Below are 12,078 nucleotides of genomic sequence, written 5' to 3' on the forward strand. Positions count from 1 at the left end.
AATAAGAATATTTCTTAGGGGTCCCCTCAGTATTCTTGGGAGGTCAAAAATGTTCTGTGGCTGGAGATGTTAGGGAAACACTGGGCCATGCTATTCAAGAGTGAAATGACAGAATATTTCTATGCATGTAGCATGATTGTAGGTTGGAACTCTCTTCTGCAAATGGCAACTGAATAACAGTTAATTTAAATCTGAGATTGATTAATTTGTGCTCTCCAAAGGTATTTAAGGAGCAATGACGAGTATATGGAGTTGTTGATCAAACTCAAGGTGCTAATTTGTGTATTCCTGATCAAATGTTGCTATCATTGTAACAATGGTAAAAGCTAATCAGTTTCACTGTCACAAAGTCTGGACCATTATCCACTATGTATAATAAATATTATAGCAATCATATACATAATTTCCTATGATATAAAACAGCACAGTGAATAAACATTGAGAATTAACATAGTTTTGCTATTTTGTTTCACAATAATGAGGGCAGAATTGAAATAACTCATTTCAAGCTTAAAATGGGATTTTCTCATTAAAATCAATGAGAATCCCAGGAAAACTGTTGTCTGCTGCTGAGGAACTAATATACAATGTGCAGCACACTTGAAACAGCATTATACATGAACTAATTTCTCCTGCACAGAACATTGCTAATGTTTTAATTATTTTTTATTGTTTCTCCTAGTTTGTCGATATGTAAGCAATGAAACTCAGTGCATGTGTGATGACGGATTGAGTTGGAATGCGGGTTTTTGTAGTAAATACCAGTCTTATCGTGTGAATACTACAAAAGAGCAGAACTGTGACATTAGCAGGAGTGAGTCAACAAGCGGGACATATTGCGGGCTTGCATCTGTAACAACAATCCCCTCAGGAAGCATTGCATGTCAAACACCAGAAAATACAGCAACACTCAAGACTATGTCAACATTAAATGCAACGAAGTCAACAACAACAAGGATGTCGCCAACATTAACAATTCAATCAGAAAACCACAGAATCAAAAAATTGTTACAGCGCAAAAAGAGGGCAAATGACCTATATGTGTCCACAACAACACCTCCAACTGTGTCATCGACAACACCTCCAACTGTGTCATCGACAACACCTCCAACGGTGACATCAACAAAACCTCCAACTGTGACATCAACAACACCTCCAACTGTGTCATCAACAACACCCCCAACAGTGTCATCGACAACACCTCCAACTGTGTCATCGACAACACCTCCAACTGTGTCATCGACAACACCTCCAACTGTGTCATCGACAACACCTCCAACTGTGTCATCGACAACACCTCCAACTGTGTCATCGACAACACCTCCAACTGTGTCATCGACAACACCTCCAACTGTGACATCGACAACACCTCCAACTGTGACATCGACAACACCTCCAACTGTGACATCGACAACACCTCCAACTGTGACATCGACAACACCTCCAACTGTGACATCGACAACACCTCCAACTGTGTCATCAACAACATCTCCAACTGTGTCATCAACAACACCCCCAACTGTGTCAGCAACAACACCCCCAACTGTGTCATCGACAAGGTCTCCAACTGTGTCATCAACAACACCTCCAACTGTGTCATCAACAATGTCTCCAACTGTGACATCAACAACATCTCCAACTGTGACATCAACAACACCTCCAACAGTGACATCAACAACACCTCCAACTGTGACATCAACAAAATCTCCAACTGTGTCATCAACAACATCTCCAAATGTGTCATCAACAACATCTCCAACTGTGTCATCAACAACACCCCCAACTGTGTCAGCAACAACACCCCCAACTGTGTCATCGACAAGGTCTCCAACTGTGACATCAACAACACCTCCAACTGTGTCATCAACAACATCTCCAACTGTGTCAACAACATCTCCAAATGTGTCATCAACAACACCTCCAACTGTGACATCAACAACACCTGCAACTGTGACGTCAACAACACCTCCAACTGTGACATCAACAACACCTCCAACTGTGACATCAACAACACCTCCAAATGTGTCATCAGCAACACCTCCAACTGTGACATCAACAACACCTCCAACTGTGACATCAACAACACCTCCAAATGTGGCATCAGCAACACCTCCAACTGTGACATCAACAACATCTCCAACTGTGTCATCAACAACACCCCCAACTGTGTCATCAACAACGTCTCCAACTGTGTCAGCATCAACACCCCCAACTGTGTCATCAACAGCACCCCCAACTGTGTCATCAACAACACCCCCAACTGTGTCAACAACATCTCCAAATGTGTCATCAACAACATCTCCAACTGTGTCATCAACAACACCACCAGCTATGTCATCAATAACATCACCAACTGCGTCATCAACAATACATCCAACTGTGTCAACAACATCACCCCCAGCTGTGTCATCAACAACACCACAAACTATGTCATCAACAACATCACCAACTGTGTCATCAACAACAACAGCCCCAACTGTGTCAACAACATCTCCAAATGTGTCATCAACAACATCTCCAAATGTGTCATCAACAACACCCCCAATTGTGTCAACAACATCTCCAAATGTGTTATCAACAACACCTCCAACTGTGTCATTAACAACATCTCCAACTGTGTCATCAACAACGTCTCCAACTGTGTCATCAACAACACCCCCAACTGTGACATCAACACCAGCTCCAACTGTGACATCAACAACACCTCCAACTGTGACATCAACAACACCTCCAACTGTGACATCAACAACACCTCCAACTGTGACATCAACAACACCTCCAACTGTGACATCAACAACACCTCCAATTGTGCCATCAACAACACCTCCAACTGTGACATTAACAACATCTCCAACTGTGTCATCAACAACACCCCCAACTGTGTCATCAACAACACCCCCAACTGTGTCATCAACAACACCCCCAACTGTGTCAACAACATCTCCAAATGTGTCATCAACAACACCTCCAACTGTGACATCAACAACACCTCCAACTGTGACATCAACAACACCTCCAACTGTGTCATCAACAACACCTCCAACTGTGACATCAACAACATCTACAACTGTGTCATCAACAACACCTCCAACTGTGACATCAACAACATCTCCAACTGTGTCAGCAACAACACCACCAACTGTGTCATCAACAGCACCCCGAACTGTGTCATCAACAACACCCCCAACTGTGTCATCAACCACACCCCCAACTGTGTCAACAACATCTCCAAATGAATCATCAACAACATCCCCAACTGTGACATCAACAATGTCTCCAAATGTGTCATCAACAACACATCCAACTGTGTCATCAACAACACCCCCAACTGTGTCATCAACAACACCCCCAACTGTGTCAACAACATCTCCAAATGTGCCATCAACAACACCTCCAACTGTGACATCAACAAAATCTCCAACTGTGTCATCAACAACATCTCCAAATGTGTCATCAACAACATCTCTAACTGTGTCATCAACAACATCTCCAACTGTGACATCAACAACACCTCCAACAGTGACATCAACAACACCTCCAACTGTGACATCAACAATACCTCCAACTGTGACAACAACAACACCTCCAACTGTGACATCAACAAAATCTCCAACTGTGTCATCAACAACATCTCCAAATGTGTCAGCAACAACACCCCCAACTGTGTCATCGACAAGGTCTCCAACTGTGACATCAACAACATCTCCAACTGTGTCATCGACAAGGTCTCCAACTGTGACATCAACAACACCTCCAACTGCGTCATCAACAATGCCTCCAACTGTGACATCAACAACACCTCCAAATGTGTCATCAACAACATCTCCAAATGTGTCATCAAAAACATCTCCAACTGTGTCAACAACATCTCCAACTGTGACATCAACAACATCTACAACTGTGTCATCAACAACACCTCCAACTGTGACATCAACAACATCTCCAACTGTGTCAGCAACAACACCTCCAACTGTGACATCAACAACATCTCCAACTGTGTCAGCAACAACACCACCAACTGTGTCATCAACAGCACCCCGAACTGTGTCATCAACAACACCCCCAACTGTGTCATCAACCACACCCCCAACTGTGTCAACAACATCTCCAAATGTGTCATCAACAACATCCCCAACTGTGACATCAACAATGTCTCCAAATGTGTCATCAACAACACATCCAGCTGTGTCATCAACAACACCCCCAACTGTGTCATCAACAACACCCCCAACTGTGTCAACAACATCTCCAAATGTGCCATCAACAACATCTCCAACTGTGTCATCAACAACATCTCCAACTGTGACATCAACAACACCTCCAACTGTGACATCAACAAAATCCCTAACTGTGTCATCAACAACATCTCCAAATGTGTCATCAACAACATCTCCAACTGTGTCATCAACAACACCTCCAACTGTGACATCAACAACACCTCCAACAGTGACATCAACAAAATCTCCAACTGTGTCATCAACAACATCTCCAAATGTGTCAGCAACAACACCCTCAACTGTGTCATCGACAAGGTCTCCAACTGTGACATCAACAACACCTCCAACTGTGTCATCAACAATGCCTCCAACTGTGACATCAACAACACCTCCAAATGTGTCATCAACAACACCTCCAACTGTGACATCAACAACACCTGCAACTGTGACATCAGCAACACCTCCAACTGTGACATCAACAACATCTCCAACTGTGTCATCAACAACACCCCCAACTGTGTCATCAACAACGTCTCCAACTGTGTCAGCATCAACACCCCCAACTGTGTCATCAACAGCACCCCCAACTGTGTCATCAACAACACCCCCAACTGTGTCAACAACATCTCCAAATGTGTCATCAACAACATCTCCAACTGTGTCATCAACAACACCTCCAACTGTGTCAGCAACAACACCACCAACTATGTCATCAATAACATCACCAACTGCGTCATCAACAATACATCCAACTGTGTCAACAACAACACCCCCAGCTGTGTCATCAACAACACCACAAACTATGTCATCAACAACATCACCAACTGTGTCATCAACAACAACAGCCCCAACTGTGTCAACAACATTTCCAAATGTGTCATCAACAACATCTCCAAATGTGTCATCAACAACACCTCCAATTGTGTCAACAACATCTCCAAATGTGTCATCAACAACACCTCCAACTGTGTCATTAACAACATCTCCAACTGTGTCATCAACAACGTCTCCAACTGTGTCATCAACAACACCTCCAACTGTGTCATTAACAACAACACACCCACCTGTGTCATCAACAACACCTCTAACTATGTCATCAACATTACCTCCAACTGTGTCAACAACAACACCACCAGCTATGTCATCAATAACATCACCAACTGCGTCATCAACAATACATCCAACTGTGTCAACAACAACACCCCCAGCTGTGTCATCAACAACACCACAAACTATGTCATCAACAACATCACCAACTGTGTCATCAACAGCAACAGCCCCAACTGTGTCACTATCAACAACACCTTCAACAATGTCATTAACAACACCCCCAACTGTGTCATTTACAACAACAAACCCAACTTTGTCATCAACAACATCTCCAACAGTGTCAACAACATCACCTCCAACTTTGACATCAACAACACCTCCAACTGTGACATCAAAAACACCTCCAAATGTGTCATCAACAACATCTCCAACTGTGTCATCAACAACATCTCCAACTGTATCATCAACAACACCTCCAACTGTGACATCAACAACATCTACAACTGTGTCATCAACAAAACCTCCAACTGTGACATCAACAACATCTCCAACTGTGTCAGCAACAACACCACCAACTGTGTCATCAACAGCACCCCGAACTGTGTCATCAACAACACCCCCAACTGTGTCATCAACCACACCCCCAACTGTGTCAACAACATCTCCAAATGTGTCATCAACAACATCTCCAACTGTGACATCAACAATGTCTCCAAATGTGTCATCAAAAACACCTCCAACTGTGTCATCAACAACACCTCCAATTGTGTCATCAACAACATCTCCAACTGTGTCATCAACAACATCTCCAAATGTGTCATCAACAACATCTCCAACTGTGTCATCAACAACACCCCCAACTGTGTCATCAACAATGTCTCCAACTGTGCCATCAACAACATCTCCAAATGTGTCATCAACAACACCCCCAACTGTGTCAACGACATCTCCAAATGTGTCATCAATGACATCTCCAACTATGTCATCAACAACATCTCCAAATGTGTCATCAACAACACCACCAACTGTGTCATTAACAACAACACACCCAACTGTGTCATCAACAACACCTCCAACTGTGACATCAACACCACCTCCAACTGTGAAATCAACAACACCTCCAACTGTGTCATCAACAACACCTCCAATTGTGATATCAACAACACCTCCAACTGTGTCATCAACAACACCTCCAACTGTGACATTAACAACATCTCCAACTGTGTCATCAACCACACCCCCAACTGTGTCATCAACAACACCCCCAACTGTGTCATCAACAACACCCCCAACTGTGTCAACAACATCTCCAAATGTGTCATCAACAACATCTCCAACTGTGTCATCAACAACACCTCCAACTGTGACATCAACAACACCTCCAACTGTGTCATCAACAACACCTCCAACTGTGACATCAACAACATCTCCAACTGTGTCAGCAACAACACCACCAACTGTGTCATCAACAGCACCCCGAACTGTGTCATCAACAACACCCCCAACTGTGTCATCAACAACACCCCCAACCGTGTCAACAACATCTCCAACTGTGTCATCAACAACATCTCCAAATGTGTCATCAACAACACCCCCAACTGTGTCAACAACATCTCCAAATGTGTCATCAACAACATCCCCAACTGTGACATCAACAATGTCTCCAAATGTGTCATCAACAACACATCCAACTGTGTCATCAACAACATCTCCAACTGTGACATCAACAACACCTCCAACTGTGACATCAGCAACACCTCCAACTGTGTCATCAACAACACCTCCAACTTTGACATTAACAACACCTCCAACTGTGTCATCAACAACACCTCCAACTGTGTCATCAACAACACCTCCAACTGTGTCAACAACAAAACCTCCAAATGTGCCATCAACAACAACACCCCCAAGTGTGTCATCAACAACACCCCCAACTGTGTCAACAACACCACCAACTGTGTCATTAACAACAACACACCCAACTGTGTCATCAACAACACCTCCAACTATGTCATCAACAATACCTCCAACTGTGTCAACAACAACACCACCAGCTATGTCATCAATAACATCACCAACTGTGTCATCAACAATACACCCAACTGTGTCAACAACAACACCCCCAGCTATGTCATCAACAACACCACAAACTATGTCATCAACAACACCCCCAACTGTGTTACTACCAACAACATCTTCAGCAATGTCATTAACAACACCCCCAACTGTGTCATTTACAACAACACACCCAACTGTGTCATCAACAACATCTCCAACAGTGTCAACAACATCACCTCCAACTGTGCCAACAACACCTCCAACTATGTCAACAACACCTCCAACTGTCTCATCAACAACAACCCCAACTGTGTCATCAACACCTCCAACTGTGTCATCAACAACCCTAACTGTGTCAACAACATCTCCAACTGCGTCATCAACAACACCTTCAACTGTGTCACCTACAGCATCTGCAAAGGTGTCATCTACAACCCCTCTAACTGTGTCATCAATAACACCTCCAAGTGTGTCAACAACAAAATCCCAAATTTTGTCATCAACAACACCTCCAAGTGTGTCATCAACAACACTCCCAACTCTGTCAACAAAACCTCCAACTGTGTCAACAACATCTCCAACTGTGTCATCTATAATCCCTCCAACTGTGTCATCAACCACACCTCCAACCGTGTCATCAATAACACCTCCAAATGTGTCATCAACAACGCCTCCAACTGTGTCATCAATAACACCTCCAACTATGTCATCAACAACACCCCCAACTGTGTCATCAACAATGTCTGCAACTGTGTCATCTACAACACCTCCTACTGTGTCATCAACAACGCCTCCAACTATGTCATCAATAACACCTCCAAGTGTGTCAACAACGAAATCCCAAATTTTGTCATCAACAACACCTCCAAGTGTGTCATCAGCAACACTCCCAACTCTGTCAACAACACCTCCAACTGTGTCATCAACAACAACTCCAACTGTGTCGACAACATCTCCAACTGTGTCATCTACAACACCTCCTACTGTGTCATCAACAACACCCCCAACTGTGTCATCAACAACACCCCCAACTGTGTCGACAACATCTCCAACTGTGTCATCTACAACACCTCCTACTGTGACATCAACAACGCCTCCAACTATGTCATCAATAACACCTCCAGCTGTGTCAACAACAACATCCGAAATTGTGTCATCTACAACGCCTCCAACTGTGTCATCAATAACACCCCCAACTATGTCATCAACAACACCCCCAACTGTGTCATCAACAATGTCTGCTACTGTGTCATCAACAACACCTCCACCTGTGTCATCAACAACACTCCCAATTGTGTCATTAACAACAACCTCAACTATGTCATCAACAGATCCAAATGTGTCATCAACAACACCTCCAACTGTGTCATCAACAACACCTCCAACTGTGTCATCAACAACATCTCCAACTGTGTCATTTAAAACGTCTCCAACTGTGTCATCAACAACACCTCCAACTGTGTCAACAACAAAACCTCCAAATGTGCCATCAACAACAACATCACCAATTGTGTCACCAACAACAACCCCAACTGTGTCATCAACAACAACAGCCCCAACTGTGTCGCTATCAACAACACCTTCAACAACGTCATTAACAACACCCCCAACTGTGTCATTTACAACAACACACCCAACTGTGTCATCAACATCTCCAACAGTGTCAACAACATCACCTCCAACTGTGACATCAACAACACCTCCAACTGTGACATCAACAACACCTCCAACTGTGTCATCAACAACATGTCCAAATGTGTCATCAACAACATCTCCAACTATGTCATCAACAACACCCCCAACTGTGTCATCAACAACACCCCCAACTGTGCCATCAACAACATCTCCAACTGTGTCATCAACAACACCCCCAACTGTGTCATCAACAACACCCCCAACTGTGTCATCAACAACACCCCCAACTGTGTCAACAACACATCCAACTGTGTCATTAACAACATCTCCAACTGTGTCATCAACAACGTCTCCAACTGCGTCATCAACAACACCTCCAACTGTGTCAACAACAAAACCTCCAAATGTGCCATCAACAACAACACCCCCAAGTGTGTCATCAACAACACCTCCAACTGTGTCAACAACAACACCACCAACTGTGTCATTAACAACAACTCCAACTATGTCATCAACAATACCTCCAACTGTGTCAACAACAACACCACCAGCTATGTCATCAATAACATCACCAACTGTGTCATCAACAATACATCCAACTGTGTCAACAACAACACCCCCAGCTGTGTCATCAACAATACCACAAACTATGTCATCAACAACATCACCAACTGTGTCATCAACAACAACCCCAACTGTGTCATCAACAACAACAGCCCCAACTGTGTCACTATCAACAACACCTTCAACAATGTCATTAACAACACCCCCAACTGTGTCATTTACAACAACACACCCAACTGTGTCATCAACAACATCTCCAACAGTGTCAACAACATCACCTCCAACTGTGCCAACAACAACACCTCCAACTATGTCAACAACACCTCCAACTGTGTCATCAACAACAACCCCAGCTGTGTCATCAACACTTCCAACTGTGTCATCAACAACCCTAACTGTGTCAACAACATCTCCAACTGCGTCATCAACAACACTTCCAACTGTGTCACCTATAGCATCTGCAAATGTGTCATCTACAACCCCTCTAACTGTGTCATCAATAACACCTCTAAGTGTGTCATCAACAACACTCCCAACTCTGTCAACAACACCTCCAACTGTGTCATCAACAACAACTCCAACTGTGTCAACAACATCTCCAACTGTGTCATCTACAATCCCTCCAACTGTGTCATCAACCACACCTTCAACTGTGTCATCAATAACACCTCCAAATGTGTCAACAACAACATCCGAAATTGTGTCATCAACACCGCCTCCAACTGTGTCATCAATAACACCTCCAACTAAGTCATCAACAACACCTCCAACTATGGCATCAACAACATCCCCAACTGTGTCATCAACAATGTCTCCAACTGTGTCATCAACAACACCTCCAACTGTGTCATCAACAACATCCCCAACTGTGCCATCAACAACGTCTCCAACTGTGTCATCAACAACATCTCCAAATGTGTCATCAACAACGTCTCCAACTGCGTCATCAACAACGCCTCCAACTGTGACATCAACAACACCTCCAACTGTGACATCAACAACACCTCCAACTGTGTCATCAACAACATCTCCAAATGTGTCATCAACAACACCCCCAACTGTGTCAACAACATCTCCAAATGTGTCATCAACGACATCTCCAACTGTGTCATCAACAACATCTCCAACTGTGTCATCAACAACACCCCCGATTGTGTCATCAACAACACCTCCAACTGTGTCATCAACAACACCCCCGATTGTGTCATCAACAACACCCCCAACTGTGTCATCAGCAACACCTCCAACTTTGTCATCAACAACACCTCCAACTGTGTCATCAACAACACCCCGAACTGTGTCATCAACAACACCCCCAACTGTGTCATCAACAACAGCCCCAACTGTGTCAACAACAGCCCCAACTATGTCATCAACAACAATTCCATTTGTGTCAACAACACCTCCAACTGTGTCATCAACAACAGCTCCAACTGTGACATCAACAACACCCCCAACAGTGTCATCAACAACACCCACAACAGTGTCATCAATAATACTCCCAAGTGTATCGTCAACATCATCCCCAACTGTCTCAACAACAACAGCCCCAACTGTGTCAACAACATACCCTCCAACAGTGTCATCAACAACAGTACCCCCAACTGTGTCATCAACAATACCTCCAACCGTGCCAACAACAACACCTCCAACTGTGTCAACAACAACACCTCCAACTGTGTCAACAACAACACCTCCAACTGTGTCATCAACAACACCTCCAACTGTGTCATCAACAACGTTTCCAACTGTGTCATCAACAACACCTCCAAATGTGTCATCAACAACGTCTCCAACTGTGTCATCAACAACGCCTCCAACTGTGACATCAACAACACCTCCAACTGTGTCAACAACAACACCTCCAACTGTGTCAACAACAACACCTCCATCTGTGTCATCAACAACACCTCCAACTGTGACATCAACAACGCCTCCAACTGTGACATCAACAACACCTCCAACTATGACATCAACAACACCTCCAACTGTGTCATCAACAACATCTCCAAATGTGTCATCAACAACACCCCCAACTGTGTCAACAACATCTCCAAATGTGTCATCAACGACATCTCCAACTGTGTCATCAACAACATCTCCAACTGTGTCATCAACAACACCCCCGATTGTGTCATCAACAACACCCCCAACTGTGTCATCAACAACGCCTCCAACTGTGTCATCAACAACACCTCCAACTGTGTCATCAACAACACCCCCGATTGTGTCATCAACAACACCCCCAACTGTGTCATCAGCAACACCTCCAACTGTGTCATCAACAACACCTCCAACTGTGTCATCAACAGCACCCCCAACTGTGTCATCAACAACACCCCCAACTGTGTCATCAACAACAGCCCCAACTGTGTCAACAACAGCCCCAACTATGTCATCAACAATACCTCCAACCGTGCCAACAACAACACCTCCAACTGTGTCAACAACAACACCTCCAACTGTGTCAACAACATCACCTCCAACTGTGTCATCAACAACCCTAACTGTGTCAACAACATCTCCAACTGCATCATCTACAACACCTCCAACT

The 12,078-nt window shown here is 44.0% G+C and overlaps 1 protein-coding gene across 1 annotated transcript in view; it reads left to right on the plus strand.

The window, feature by feature from the left end:
* Positions 1-1,605: 1,605 nt before the first annotated feature.
* The window catches only part of LOC145345592 (uncharacterized), a 46,400-nt gene continuing 35,927 nt past the window's right edge, over positions 1,606-12,078 (plus strand). Inside the window, exons 1-11 of the mRNA XM_080193427.1 lie at positions 1,606-1,677; positions 2,554-2,604; positions 3,013-3,063; positions 3,886-3,933; positions 4,309-4,407; positions 4,502-4,532; positions 5,354-5,652; positions 6,922-6,969; positions 7,234-7,325; positions 8,103-8,241; positions 10,309-10,512. Of these exons, the coding sequence (XP_080049553.1) occupies positions 1,606-1,677; positions 2,554-2,604; positions 3,013-3,063; positions 3,886-3,933; positions 4,309-4,407; positions 4,502-4,532; positions 5,354-5,652; positions 6,922-6,969; positions 7,234-7,325; positions 8,103-8,241; positions 10,309-10,512 (1,134 nt within the window). The remainder of the gene's footprint in view (positions 1,678-2,553; positions 2,605-3,012; positions 3,064-3,885; positions 3,934-4,308; positions 4,408-4,501; positions 4,533-5,353; positions 5,653-6,921; positions 6,970-7,233; positions 7,326-8,102; positions 8,242-10,308; positions 10,513-12,078) is intronic.

Source organism: Carcharhinus amblyrhynchos, chromosome 7 (genome assembly GCF_965287045.1).
Source record: "Carcharhinus amblyrhynchos chromosome 7, sCarAmb.v2.hapA, whole genome shotgun sequence".
Taxonomy (NCBI): Eukaryota; Metazoa; Chordata; class Chondrichthyes; order Carcharhiniformes; family Carcharhinidae; genus Carcharhinus; species Carcharhinus amblyrhynchos.